Source organism: Girardinichthys multiradiatus, chromosome 11 (genome assembly GCF_021462225.1).
Source record: "Girardinichthys multiradiatus isolate DD_20200921_A chromosome 11, DD_fGirMul_XY1, whole genome shotgun sequence".
Classification (NCBI taxonomy): Eukaryota; Metazoa; Chordata; class Actinopteri; order Cyprinodontiformes; family Goodeidae; genus Girardinichthys; species Girardinichthys multiradiatus.
Genome location: NC_061804.1, coordinates 34,447,709 through 34,462,763, shown reverse-complemented (window position 1 = coordinate 34,462,763; position 15,055 = coordinate 34,447,709). Strand labels below are relative to the sequence as shown.

General features: G+C 38.2%; 2 protein-coding genes across 2 annotated transcripts; one reads left to right on the top strand and one right to left on the bottom strand.

Annotated features, from left to right (window-relative positions):
• Positions 1-409: 409 nt before the first annotated feature.
• On the bottom strand, positions 410-7,325 carry mrps31 (mitochondrial ribosomal protein S31). The gene is made up of 7 exons (XM_047379908.1): positions 7,000-7,325; positions 5,782-6,213; positions 4,787-4,939; positions 2,276-2,419; positions 2,112-2,188; positions 1,740-1,880; positions 410-910 (listed from the first exon to the last, which is right to left on the bottom strand). The coding sequence occupies exons 1-7, from the start codon at positions 7,098-7,100 to the stop codon at positions 675-677; spliced, it is 1,284 nt and encodes a 427-aa protein (XP_047235864.1). The 5' UTR covers positions 7,101-7,325; the 3' UTR covers positions 410-674.
• A 113-nt stretch (positions 7,326-7,438) lies between these two features.
• Positions 7,439-14,781, top strand: taf6 (TAF6 RNA polymerase II, TATA box binding protein (TBP)-associated factor). Its single transcript, XM_047379907.1, has 15 exons — positions 7,439-7,623; positions 9,877-10,034; positions 10,168-10,254; positions 10,349-10,502; positions 10,608-10,664; positions 10,766-10,885; positions 11,111-11,232; positions 11,371-11,448; positions 11,975-12,076; positions 12,164-12,346; positions 12,537-12,611; positions 12,975-13,100; positions 13,189-13,362; positions 13,522-13,713; positions 14,237-14,781. The coding sequence occupies exons 2-15, from the start codon at positions 9,879-9,881 to the stop codon at positions 14,522-14,524; spliced, it is 1,914 nt and encodes a 637-aa protein (XP_047235863.1). The 5' UTR covers positions 7,439-7,623; positions 9,877-9,878; the 3' UTR covers positions 14,525-14,781.
• Positions 14,782-15,055: the final 274 nt, after the last annotated feature.

Sequence of the window (15,055 nt, the reverse complement as noted above, 5' to 3'; positions counted from 1 at the left end):
GCCACGCCGCATTGAAGCAGTCATTTCTGCAAAAGGATTCCCGACCAAGTATTGAGTGCATAACTGTACATGATTATTTGAAGGTTGACGTTGTTTGTATTAAAAACACTTTTCTTTTATTGGTCGGATGAAATATGCTAATTTTGTGAGATAGGAATTTTGGGTTTTCATGAGCTGTATGCCAAAATCATCCGTATTAAGACAATAAAAGACCTGAAATATTTCAGTTAGTGTGCAATGAATCTAAAATATATGAATGTTAAATTTTCATCATTACATTATAGAAAATAATGAACTTTGTCACAATATGCTAATTTTTTGAGAAGGACCTGTACATTACTGACTGCTAGCTTCCCAAATTCTGTCTAACCTCCTACATCTAAAGAAAGACTACAACAAAGAAAACACAGTGGTTTCATTATATATTTTAATACATATGAAATGACAAATAAAAAATCAGAGAAAGAGGTGTACAAATATATTTCAAAAGAAGTTGTACCAGTCCCTTCTAACTACGCTCCAGAGGAACAGCTAAAACAGTTTTTGTTAAGAACCTGTGAATGTATACATGTGCAAGGGTGAACAGGACAGTAAAGCCCTGCTGAGCAAAATATGTCCCGTTTCTGTTTGTTTACATCCAGAAAATATAAGAAACACTTTTAACCCTATTAGGTTTAGTTTAGGTACACATCAGCTTCGTTAAGAACTTCTTCCTTTTGATGAAAGTAGTCCCTAAACCAGGAAATGTGCTCCTTCTTCTGCTGAACAGTCAAGTAGGGGTTTCTGGACAGACCAGCCACCACCAGCTCCATGAAGTGACGCACTGGTCCCTGACGGGGGAAGCCCTCCTCTAAGTGTTTCTCTAAGAAGACGTGCTCATTGAATGGGACACTGGCTTCATTTTCAAGGCCTAACACAGATAGACAATACAACATCATAGTATTAATGAGACAAATTCGTATCCATTAGGTTTTGTAAAAGTTCTCATACTTCTAGAAGTTTGTTTTTATGATTTTGCCACTTAACAACCACAAACTGCAATTTGACATGTTAACCAGACAGGGCTGTACAGGTAGATTAAGTTTCTGCTGTCATAATTTCCAACTAGGGTGCCTTGCCACATGATTTGTCCAAATAACACACAAATAAAATGTGACAAGTGTGAATTGTAATCACCCTCCCTCCAAAATAAGGGGCTGTTGAATCTCTCCACCAACCCATTATTTGCAAAATAGGACTGTCCCTGAATTCGCTCCATTTATTTTCCCATCAAATTTTACCAGCATGATGCTAGCACCACCATGAGTCACTGTGGGCATGGTGCAGTCAGGGCAATTAGCAGTTTGCATGTAGGCCAAAAAATTATGTTTGTAACCTCATCCAACTATTTTCAAAAGATGGATTAGATAGCAATCTGTGAAATGTTCAATACTCTGGATATTGGTTCATGTACTAACCCTGCTTTAAACTTGGATTCGATTCTTTTAGGGATATCACAGTAAAGGGATTTGGAAACAAATGCACAAAACATTTTTTTAGATTTCTATTAGAAATACATTTTGACAACCAGATATCAATTTCCTTCCAACTCAAAAGTTGTGCCCTTCTTTGTGTTAGTCTGTCACATACATTTCATATAAAATTTGCATTTGTAATGTGACAAAACAAGTTCAAGAGGTATAAATTATTTTTCAAGGACCTGCTTGTAAGGAAATGTTAAAACAAAATCTATCACTCACCAGCTTCATTGTTGATCGGATACTGCCACAGTTTCCCCTCTTTGGTCCACTGGATCATTTCTTCAAACCCGTTGCGGGGCATCTGGTTGGTTGTCAGTGATAACTCATAGGCAAAATCCATGTCCCACAGGGTTGGCTTAGCTGAAGATATTTCACCAGTATTATGAGCAGTATCCCATAAAATCAGAAACTATTGATTTCATTAAAAAACTAATTTATTACCACAGCATGGCTCTCACTGTTACACATTCGGCTGCAACAGGACATGCAATAGACCTGTCCAGCTAAACTCTCTCACATCACTTCTATACTAGATGCATGATTAATGTAAGAGAAACATTTGTTCAAATGTATAAGGAAAGTTCTTATTACCAAGTGCTGAGTCACCTCTCTGTTCATCAGTAGTAGGGGAAAAGATGTTAAGTCTTTTTGTAGGGAAAATATTCCTCCTAGGAATAATAATTAAAAAAAGATTAAAACACATATTTATTTTGTTCCTATTATTTTATCACCGACAACATCATAAATGTACTCACCTTTTCCGGACATTGGCCAGCTCACTGGTAATTCCTCTATCACGTGTGTATCCTTGTCCGTCATCGTCAAACCGGATCTGATCAGCGGGCCAAGCATTCTGGCGACCAGGAGTTTTTCCTACTTTCATGTCAGCTATAAGAACTCTGAGGAAATATAAGAATATAATGCTTAATAAATAGGAATAAATTATCTGTGCTTCCATCCTTTAAAATGCAAAAGCAAAGAAATTCTTATTAATAGAAGCCATTGTTGTGCATGAATGCATTCATGACTCCCTCATTGAGAGGTCAGTGTTGCTCTGTGCAACATTCTGACCTACTTAAAGGATGTGATTACGAATATCAAATCAAACTTAGGGGAAGATAAGAAGCAGTCATCTTGTGGTATTCTGATGCTATCTGAAATTTTATTGTTGTTGAAGTGTTTTTTCAGGTTCGTCAGGCGACCATTTATCCAAATACAGTCGAAATCAGCTCAGCACAGATGCCGTCGTTAATTTACAGGTCCTTCTCAAAATATTCGCATATTGTGATAAAGTTCATTATTTTCCATAATGTCATGATGAAAATTTAACATTCATATATTTTAGATTCATTGCACACTAACTGAAATATTTCAGGTCTTTTATTGTCTTAATACGGATGATTTTGGCATACAGCTCATGAAAACCCAAAATTCCTATCTCACAAAATTAGCATATCATTAAAAGGGTCTCTAAACGAGCTATGAACCTAATCATCTGAATCAACGAGTTAACTCTAAACACCTGCAAAAGATTCCTGAGGCCTTTAAAACTCCCAGCCTGGTTCATCACTCAAAACCCCAATCATGGGTAAGACTGCCGACCTGACTGCTGTCCAGAAGGCCACTATTGACACCCTCAAGCAAGAGGGTAAGACACAGAAAGACATTTCTGAACAAATAGGCTGTTCCCAGAGTGCTGTATCAAGGCACCTCAGTGGGAAGTCTGTGGGAAGGAAAAAGTGTGGCAGAAAACGCTGCACAACGAGAAGAGGTGACCGGACCCTGAGGAAGATTGTGGAGAAGGGCCGATTCCAGACCTTGGGGGACCTGCGGAAGCAGTGGACTGAGTCTGGAGTAGAAACATCCAGAGCCACCGTGCACAGGCGTGTGCAGGAAATGGGCTACAGGTGCCGCATTCCCCAGGTCAAGCCACTTTTGAACCAGAAACAGCGGCAGAAGCGCCTGACCTGGGCTACAGAGAAGCAGCACTGGACTGTTGCTCAGTGGTCCAAAGTACTTTTTTCGGATGAAAGCAAATTCTGCATGTCATTCAGAAATCAAGGTGCCAGAGTCTGGAGGAAGACTGGGGAGAAGGAAATGCCAAAATGCCAGAAGTCCAGTGTCAAGTACCCACAGTCAGTGATGGTCTGGGGTGCCGTGTCAGCTGCTGGTGTTGGTCCACTGTGTTTTATCAAGGGCAGGGTCAATGCAGCTAGCTATCAGGAGGTTTTGGAGCACTTCATGCTTCCATCTGCTGAAAAGCTTTATGGAGATGAAGATTTCATTTTTCAGCACGACCTGGCACCTGCTCACATTTCCAAAACCACTGGTAAATGGTTTACTGACCATGGTATCACTGTGCTCAATTGGCCTGTCAACTCTCCTGACCTGAACCCCATAGAGAATCTGTGGGATATTGTGAAGAGAACGTTGAGAGACTCAAGACCCAACACTCTGGATGAGCTAAAGGCCGTTATCGAAGCATCCTGGGCCTCCATAAGACCTCAGCAGTGCCACAGGCTGATTGCCTCCATGCCACGCCGCATTGAAGCAGTCATTTCTGTAAAAGGATTCCCGACCAAGTATTGAGTGCATAACTTTACATGATTATTTGAAGGTTGACATTTTTTGTATTAAAAACACTTTTCTTTTATTGGTCGGATGAAATATGCTAATTTTGTGAGATAGTAATTTTGGGTTTTCATGAGCTGTATGCCAAAATCATCCGTATTAAGACAATAAAAGACCTGAAATATTTCAGTTAGTGTGCAATGAATCTAAAATATATGAATGTAAAATTTTCATCATGACATTATGGAAAATAATGAACTTTATCACAATATGCTAATATTTTGAGAAGGACCTGTACATGAGTGATCATTTAGCCGCCTTATACAATAATAATAAAAATAAGTTTTACTAAGGTGTGGCCACAATTACGGTCACAGTCTTAATGGATCCTCCTTTAGCCAAAATGTTAAAGTTAAACATATAACATAAAAATCTGTGAAGAGCAGCAAGTTTTGGAGATTTGGTCATAATAAAATACAGTTAATGTGACCAAAGAAAACAAAGAATTTTACCAGACAGCAAGTACTGTGTGATGATATAATCAGTTAATCAGAATTTGAACTATGATCAAAATGAATTAATTTTAAGATCATTGAAGTGAATTTAGAACTAGTTCTTGTTGAGGGTGAACAGACGCAATACTGTTTAAAGCGTACATCATTACCATGTGTATATCCTATATGTAGGATGCATACCCAAGATTGTTCATGTCGCCTTTTTTCTGAGCTTCAGTGAGAGTTTTGCGTTGCCTCAGCTGCTTTAGCAGCTCCGATTCTGCCCGGCTGCGATTAGGAAGGGTGGAGGCAGCAGCAGATGCTGCTGCAACCAGATCAGGATCCAATACTTCACTAAAAATATAAAATGGAAACAAAGACCTCAGATTATTTCCAAACACCGCAGGTAAGTTTCCATAAATTAACTGAAGTCGCTGTGTATTTACATCACTCTGTGAGGGCAACTGGGAATGAAAATGACCCAACATTGAAGTAAAAAAAAACCTTAGCCATGTGATAAAATCTATTAATGCTAGGACCTTTTCACATTTTTGCACTTTACAACCTCACACTTCAATCTATTTTATTTGAATTGTATGTGATAGACCAACAAAAAGTAGTGTGTAATTGTGAAGTCTCATTTATTTTTTTGCCATAAATCATGTAGTGAAAACAGTAAACATGTGGAAAAGGGTGGTCAGAGACCACACTTGACCTTTCCGACCTACACCCAAAAAGCCATGTCTAGCAGAAGCTAACATTTCTGTTTACTTTGAAAACACTATCCGCACAGTGAAACATGTAGGTGGCAGCATCATGCTGCGGGGATGTATGTCTGGGGAAGCTGGTTAGAGCTGATGAGGAGATGAATGGAGCTAAACAAAATGTCCTGCATTTTTCAGTGCTGGTATACACATGTCTTGCGCCTGTAATGGCAGCAAAGGGTGGTTCTACATAGTATCCACTCAGGAGGGTGCTGAATACAGTTAAATGCTACATTTGTGATTTTTATGTGTAAAATGTTTGGAAAACCACATATTTTTCTTCCACCTCACAAATAAACAGCACTGGTGTTGATCTCTCACATAAAACCCAACACAATACATAAGAATTTGTAGTTGTAATGTGACAAAAACTTAAAAAAGTTCACAGAACATGAATACAAGACACTAAAAAATAACTCATAGGTTTCCTACCTTTGTGCTGAAGCCTGTACGTTTGCCTTTTGAAACATACTGATTGTGCTCTCCATATCTCCTGACTTGGATTTATATTGTACAGCCGATTCAAAACTTTGCTTCGTGTTCAGGTTTTTGAGCTTTCTTTTGCTGGTAACTTCAACCTTCATGGCTCCAAGGAGGTCCAAAAGACTCTTCTTCCCACTTTTAGCTCCATCAGTCTTGACTTGAGATGGCTTTGACAAAACCTGTTCAGCTTTAACATTTCTCTGCTGTTGTGTGCTACCACCATCATTTGCCTCCAGCAACTCCTCCTGTAGTTGGGTAGTCTTTGTTTCAGTATCTACATTTGTTGCCTCACCTTGATTGGAGGGGATTGCATCGTCTTTCTTTTCACAGCGTCTGACTGTACATGTGCTAATAGTGTTTGCTCCAACTCCAGTGAATGGCCTGTGTGAGATGGAAAACAAAATTACAGGTAATGCATAGTAGTTTTGTTATGTTTAAAGCCATAGTAATGATACTGCATGTAAATGTCTGAATTTGAGATTTATAACAAAACAAAATCTCTAAAAACTCTCACTTTCCTTCTGGTATTTAAGAAATATAAAATATGTTGATATTCCCAGCTGCCCAGAAACTATTAAAGTTTAGTCTGATTTAATATCCATCAGACAGTGGGAAAGAGAGGTTGTGTATTGTTATACAGTGCATGTGAATATTTGGTTTAAACTGTATATTCTGACCACTGGAAAAGATAAAACATTCATAAAAACTATTTTGTTGAATATTTGATAGTAATATTTAAAGAATTTTGTAAATAATGCAATTTATGTGATTTTGGACCACAGCCTTTTACAGGTTTCAATTTAAACGGAGGAACATCACTTGCACCAGTAACTAGGCTTATAAAAATCTGTAACTCTTAATTTCCACCCTACATTCATGATCTTGAAGCCATTCGCTTCTTTAAATGCAAGTTGCCATGGATGAAATGTCAATCAAAATGTCCCGCCCCATCCGCGCAGGTTAACCATGCTAACGGCCTACGCTCTCCACTTTATTCAAAAGAGATGGAAACTGAGTGTGTTGCGAGAATGTTGCGAATGTAACACTTCAGGTCGTTCGGGGATAACAGCACATTACAGCGAAGACTTGTAGTTTTTTTTTTTACGGGCATACGTTGCTCTCATATGTCCTCTTAGGCGTTAGTGCACAGTCACCGAGTAAACTCACCTAGACACGTTGTCGATTTTAGCTGGAAGCACACAGCACTCGTAGACACAGAGCGAGCGGTTTCGTACCCCAACGACAGTCCGGGATAAGAGTCTGTGCATGTTTGTTTCTTGCAATGTCCTTCCACGCTCCTTACGTTCTCCTCCGTGGCTACACAATAACGCTCCCCAATAAACTTAGTAACGACAAAGGTTCCGTTTGGAGAACGGGTTGTTATGTAACGCTTTAGCGAGGATTTTCACTGTAAAACGTATTACTAACAATATAAAACTCATTAAACAATACATTTTTTATATTTTTCTTGAATTTCCTATTCAAATTTTAAATTCATCCATGTTTGTTTCTGTATTTACTTCTAAACGGTATCAGCCAGTTGCTGTAGCTGTCAGTTGTAATCTCGCGATCCCACAACTGGAACGTGACTCAAAATGGCGATAGAACATAGCGCTAATTCATGAGCGGATGTCCCAGCTTACAGTCTGTGGTCAAGTTAGCTGTTAACAATCAGAGATGGATATTAGACAAGAGGAGATAGCTTCGCGCCAACGTGATTTTTATAAATTTTGATATAATTTGTTTGTTTAAAATCCCGGGTGAACTCGAAGGGAGAGCAAAACTTCACAGGTAAAAATATCAACGGGAGCTACGCTATTAGCATGGAAGCTAACAGTCATATTCTTAGCGCAAGTATTAGTTAATTATAAAATAGCCTGGAGCTTTAATGCTTGGACAATTCGTTTTCTTATAATAAACTTAAAGGGTTTTACTTCACGCTTATATTTGGCGCCACTTGTCTGTTACTACTTGTTCGGTCAGAGTGCCTAACCCGCTCACTGTGAAGCACACCGGTGTTTACATATTCGAATAATTTTTATTTAACCATCAAAAGCAAATTAGCCTTTTGTTTTTTTCTCATTTTATCTGCTGTTAAAAGGCCTTCAAATGTGTTAAAAGGTGTGGGTGGCTTTGAATATAAAAAGACTTGTGAAATTGCTTTAAATTTGTGATCCTGCAGAGTTGTAAGTGTCATCCAGCTTTGTAATAGCGCGGATATCTTTTGGAAATTCCTGTTTTCTGGTTCTAAGGTCCCTTAGGTTTTTATTATTTGGGCACCATGCAAGGTTACAGGTGTGGCACTCTTCTTGTATAGCCGCATTGTAAAAACATCTCAAGAGACACTAATTAATAAAAATCACAAATTAAAAATATAAATTTTATTAAATATTTATTTGTTAAGTTTTCTTGTGGAATTCATGTTACCATCAACAGGCGGATTCTATAAATTAGATTATCATCAAAAAGTTTCTTTCAATTAAAAAAGTGAAAATGTAGATTTATTACACAATGTGATAAAATTCAAAATCCAGTTTCACCAGAAAATTAGAAGAAAAAAACAATATTAAAATGTTATATTGTAATTTAGGCTTTTTTCTTACCTAGAAGTCCTAAATTGACAGAAACAAATAAATTAAATAATTTTCTGTGGGTATAACAAACAGTTTGAGTTGAATTATTGACATAAAGGATATTCTGAATCCTTGAGCTGTATCTTATATACAGACCAGATTGTTGTTAAAATTGGTCCTACATCAGTTGGCCTCTTTGCCATGTTGTGTTTCCCTACTTCTGTTTCATAATTGTAAAAAAAAAAAAAAATCATTTCCATGTATCTAAACCTTTGCGTTTCATTTGTCTTTGTAGTTAAGTATGTTAATGAGTTATGGATAATGCTCATATAATTAAATTTAACTGTATATTTTTTTCAGAAACTTTGCCTTACACTTTCCATCTGTTTTGGTTTTTATTCTGATTTGGGCTGATTAAATTACAGAATATGATTAGGACGCCTGTTCAAACCATTATAGCTATGAATGCCTCCTGCTGGTAGATATTATTTGAGTTGCATAGCAACAGTATCTCACAATATTCAAGGAGTAGAATAAAAAAAATGAAATTGTTAATTGTCAAAGCGGGTGTGAATCGTGATCCTGGTGGGTAAGAACTGACACTTGGTCGCCATAATGCTGATGACTCCATTTCGTACCAGAGTTGGGTACTAAATGATGAAGGGACGAAATTACCTGCATCCGTTAAGACCACTTTACAACACTGTGTTGTTTCAAAGTTTCAGTGTTGAATTGTTGTGCTTTTCTATGCTGTGGTATTGAACAGGTTCTATTAACGCCTTTTAAAGGGTAATTCTGCACCTTTCCAAACTTCATGGTTGTATTTAGTTGTTTCTTACCTCTGCTAGCACGAGACGAGCTGTCAGTGTTGTTTCAGTTTGTCTTTTGGTTTGTCTTTCTCAAGACAAACTGAGAACAGGTACATCCACTGTATTTATCAACAGAAATACAGTGGATGTACCTGTTCTTGAGTCTCCCATCTCTGCCGTTGAAATGGACATTCATATTATTTATCATTGTATTGAATTTCATACACCCATACAAATTGACCTTAGGGCTCATTGTATGGCTATAGCATTTTTTGACACACCGTGAGTGCTGTGGGACATTTTGTACCTGCTTTGATGATTGACAGTCATTTTTCTGTCCTCTACTCAGTGCACTGTTAGCAAATATTACTACTGTGTATCTACTAGCAAAAGGTCGATGAGTCATTTTGGGTTGATTAGGGTTCAAAATCTGTCAAATTGCATTTGTGTCAGTTGGCCCTCACAGGAATCAGAACCACAATAAATGAAAATAGGCTGTTTTCACAAAGTCTAAACAGAAAAATACATTAAAATCATATGTTAGATTTGTTTTTCACATTATACAGTGATTGTTTTCATTTCTTCAAAAACATTCATGATGTTATACCAAGAAACCTCTATTATTAATAAATAATGCGCTGAAGTCCTGCTTTGTTTCCCAGTTATGGCGGAGGAACGTCGGCAGAAGCAATGTTCGGTCAGCCTGCCCACAGAGTCCATGAAGGCTATGGCAGAGTCGGTAGGAGTGGGGCAGTTACAAGAGGAAAGCTGTGTGGCCCTTAGTGAAGAGGTCAGCTACAGAATCAAAGAAATTGCACAGGTAAATTATTAAAGCTATGTCTGTTTCTTAATTTAGTCTAAAAAACAAAAATAAATATCTTGGTCATTTATGTAAAATACGTTCATTTATCATCAAGCCATTTTCTTTTTCTTCTTCGGGTTCTTCTCCGTAGGATGCTCTTAAATTCATGCATCACGGGAAGAGACGTAAACTAACCACCAGTGACATAGACAATGCTCTGAAACTTAAAAATGTAGAGGTAAGGGATATTTTAGGAGTGAAACAGGACAGTTTTGTTGTTGCGTTCTCATGGATTTCACTGATGTTTTTTATGTCACTCTCTGTTTTGTTAGCCCTTGTATGGGTTTCAGTCGCAGGAGTTTATCCCTTTCCGCTTTGCAAGTGGTGGGGGAAGAGAGCTTCATTTCTACGAGGAAAAGGAGGTCGACCTCAGCGACATTATAAACACACCTCTTCCAAGGGTTCCTTTAGATGTTTCTCTCAAAGGTGCTCAAATGATCAAGATTACGTGCTGCTTCGTTCTGCTATATTCTTAGGTGTTTTAAATAGCCTATGAATGAGTTTATGATTGATCTTGGTTTCTTGACACAGCACACTGGTTAAGCATTGAAGGAGTTGAGCCGTCAATTCCAGAAAACCCACCACCAGGTTAGCTTGGTCTAACATTTATTTTCATTATCTTAAAACTGGAAATGGTGATTTTTGTCTTAAAAGAGAATTAGGTGTAACTTTTGTTCCCTTCGTTTCAGCATCTAAAGAGCAACAGAAGGCTGAATCGACTGAACCCCTCAAAGTGGTCAAGCCTGGTCAGGAGGAGAAAGGTGCTATTCAAGGAAAAGGTCAAAGCACACCGGCTCCTGATAACAAAGGTCAGAACTTGGGTAATATTTTTGAATGCTTGATCGTTTTATATTATTATTTCACACACAACACACACTTGTTTAAGTACCATTCCTACACTCTTCTGTCTGTGATTTTTACCAACAGCACTGAGCAAAAACAACAGTTTTCTCCATAGTTTTTTCCACAAACTTTACTTCATCATTTGGACTTTAAAGTTGGACTTAAACCTGATGTTTGTGTCGTTTATACAGGAAAGGAGAAGGGTCTAATCAGGTTGAAACCACGCAGCACCCATGAGCTTTCTGTAGAACAGCAACTTTACTATAAGGAAATCACGGAAGCATGTGTTGGCTCCTGTGAAGCTAAACGAGCTGTAAGTTTAGCTGGTTTTTCTATATGAATGGACCATAAATTCTAAATAATTATTTTGATATTTAATGTCGACACAAATCTTTCACACTATAAAAACATTTTGTTGTGGCTAAACCTTTTTTTTCCCCCCTTCACACAGGAAGCGTTACAGAGTATTGCTACAGATCCCGGGCTGTATCAGATGCTTCCAAGATTCAGCACCTTCATTTCTGAAGGAGTAAGCATAACTCTCAACTATTTCTAATGTTCTGAATAGAGATGCACCAGTAAGGCTTTCCCTGCGGATACCAGTTTCCGTTTTGCTTTGATGTTTGATTTGCTGATTCTGAGTTTGACCAAGTCTGTTTTTATTTTTTAACACACAATAGCGGAAATAGCGTTTTTTTTCGATAGAGGCGGGAGTCTTAAATCCAACAGAAATAAAGGAATTACAAGATTCTCCCCGTCTAACCCGTGTGCTTCAAAGCAAATGTCTCGGATTATTCTATTTACCTCTAAAAAGTACACCAAAGTGCATGATGGTTGATGTGTTTGTAGAACAAATATCAGTGGATTTCTTTGCTTTGACGTCTTTAATGAAAAGGGGGGAAAATGTAATTTTTCCGAATTTGACCGGCTGATCGCTGTTTTTGTTTATTATTTTGCCAGTTTGATTGTTACACCTCCAGTTCCATAACATATTTCACATCAGATGCGACACCTACACTTACCTTAATGGTGCTGGCTTTATGCTCTTTCCAAAGGTCCGTGTAAATGTGGTGCAAAACAACTTGGCTCTGCTGATTTATCTCATGCGGATGGTCAAAGCTCTAATGGACAACCCCACTCTGTATTTGGAAAAATATGTGAGTATAGAAAACAAATGGCATATACCAACTATAAGAGAAATGGTTAGTCTTCATACAGAGCGATGCTTTGTGTCTTATTTTTAGTTGCATGAGCTGATCCCAGCGGTGGTCACCTGCATTGTGAGTAAGCAGCTCTGTTTACGGCCAGATGTCGACAACCACTGGGCTTTACGGGACTTTGCAGCTCGCCTGATGGCCCAAAGTTGTAAAACATTCAGCACAACCACCAATAATATCCAGTCCCGTATTACCAAAACTCTCACCAAGGTGGGCTTTCTGTTCAACTCCATTTCTTTTTACTTTGGCAGAAGTTATTTTTGGAATTATTTTATGAAGAGTAGAATTGAAATTCAAACACTCCTATATTGGAGTGTTTAGATGTATTATGACTGATATGTTTATATACATTCTAAACGTTTCTCATATTAAACCAAACTGATGATTTTACTTCCCCCAGAGTTTGTTGGATGACAAAACCCAGTGGACGACCCGATACGGCTCCATCGCAGGGCTCGCTGAACTGGGACCTGATGTAAGTGAGATCTTATTGCCTCAGTTTTATTTTTGCTTGTCAATCAATTGCATTTCATAGAAATTTCCAAAAAAAAAACTTCAATTGAAATATTCATGAAAAATATTTATTTTGTGATCAATTTTAAATCGTTTTTCAAGAAATTAATTTTGTTTACTTTACTGTCTTTTCTGCTGCTTTTATTTTTGTCTTATGCAAATTTTGTATTCTTGTTTTTGAGAATATAAAGATTATCCATCTCATAAATAACCATAAAAAGATATGTGCCTGCTTGGGGTTGACTTTTTGTCTGTCTAAATAAAGCTTGAGCTGGTTTTTTTTTCTGGTTTCTGTCACGACACTAACTTCTATTGTTTGTCATAGGTAATAAAGACGCTGATCCTTCCTCGGCTCGCTGTAGAGGGTGCTCGCATCAAAGCCGTGATGGAAGGGCCTGTAGTCTCCAATATCGATAAGATAGGAGCTGAACATGTTCAAAGCCTCCTGCTGGTAATGAATGTTTTCCTTTTCTGTTTATGTTTCTTAAAGTACTCATATGCACTAAAGTTGTGCTCATTAATTTCTTCTATTTTCAAAGAAACATTGTGCTAGTGTTATTGCCAAGATACGACCTCAGCCAGACAACGTGGAGCAATATCGGACGGACTATGGCTACCTCGGGCCCATGCTGTGTTCACATGTAATGAAGGCCAGAACTCAAGCAGCACTGCAAGCTCAGCAAGTCAACCGGACTACCTTAACAATCACACAGGTAAGAACAATTCCAAAAAAAGCTAAATGAATTTCTGTAGTGATGGCATATTAGTAAATAAAGCTGATTGCAATGATCCAATTTAGGTTTACTCTCAAAATCTATTAATGAGAGATATCTGCAAGCTGTTTATTAATATGTAATGACATGTTCTTGCAGCCTCGTTCCACCCTTTCCGTCTCACAGAGTGGGTTAAGTGGATCAGGAGGGCCTCGCACTCCCAGCATCATTAAGGTCCCAAGCTCCCTCACCCTCATGTCCCCGAGACCCGGTACTCCGTCACAACCATCGCCACCGGCGACAAAATATATTGTAATGGGAACCAGTGCAGGAGCTGCCTCAACCCAGCAGGTAACCATTTTCTCAGTTTTAGTTTTGGGATATTACCAATAATTGGGAAATCTGTTTAAGGGAATCTGTAGAAACTGAGTTTTCCTTTTTTCTGGTCTCGTGTTAATGGTAAATAAGATTTCTCTAATCATCCGTCCATCAATTTGTGCATTTGTCTATCCATCTGTCCATCAATACATTTCTTCATTCATGAATTCTTCCACCCATCCATTCATCTTGCCTTCAGTCCATCCCTCCGTCTGGTCACTGATCCTTTCAGACATCTGTTCATCTGTCCATTCATCTGAGGCTCTGTCCATCCATTCCTCTTTCGTACAGTTTGTAGTTTTTCAGGTTCCATATTTAAAGCCTGACCACTGAGAAATACCTGCTACAAATCTATTTTTGTGTTCTAAAATAGGAACACAAATTGACAGGAATTAACTTCATTTCAGGGGTTCTTTACATTGATTTTTTTGGACATCTCTGTATTAAAATCCACTGTACTGCCATGAACTTACTTTTCTTACCGTCTTTCCTTTAGGTCATCACCCTTAGCTCTTCCCACTCAGCCTCACCAGTAACCAGCACCGTTCCCAGTGCGACTTCAACACTGCAGTCCTTGGTAAAACTGGAGCCTGGCAGCGGTCCCGGACTCACGGCTTCACGGCCATTGCAGAAGTATATAGTTGTATCTCTTCCCTCGTCTGCCTCCTCTTTAGAAGGCAAGAGCTCTGTGCTACCGACCTCAATTTCCTCAGCCACAGTCGACGGAGGTATAAAGCTGGAGCGCTCCGATTCCCCTGCAGCAAGCACACAGTCCCCACACTGATAGGTGTGTTAGTAAAGAAGATTTTTCAAATGTTTGGGTTTTTCTTTACTGAACCGAAATGGGTTGACTTTGGAGCGGTATGAAGAGAATTATGTGAACTCTTGACTGATTAGAGCAAACTTGGCCAGACTTTGTAAATATCTAAATGCTCAGTGAAAGCTGATCAGTCTGTGAAATCATCAGCGTTTCAGCTTATATTCTAACTGATTTCATCTTTTTTTTTACCCTAAAATAAATCTGATTTTGTATAAAATCCAGAATGTTGTTGTGTTTGTGAAATTCCTGTTAGATATTAAATTGTAGTATTCATCATAGAACAGAAGATCTTAGTGGCTATCCAACAGAGAAATTGGCATTGTGGAAGCTAAAATAAATCATCAAAAGAATAAAGTGCCGAAAGAAAAAAAAAATCAATATAGGCTACATTGTTGAGCAGCTGAAGAGATTTTTTTATGCGAAGGAATACCACTATGCCTAAATCTGACGTATTCAAAGCATGTAGAAAGCATTATTAGGGGTAAATAAATTGAG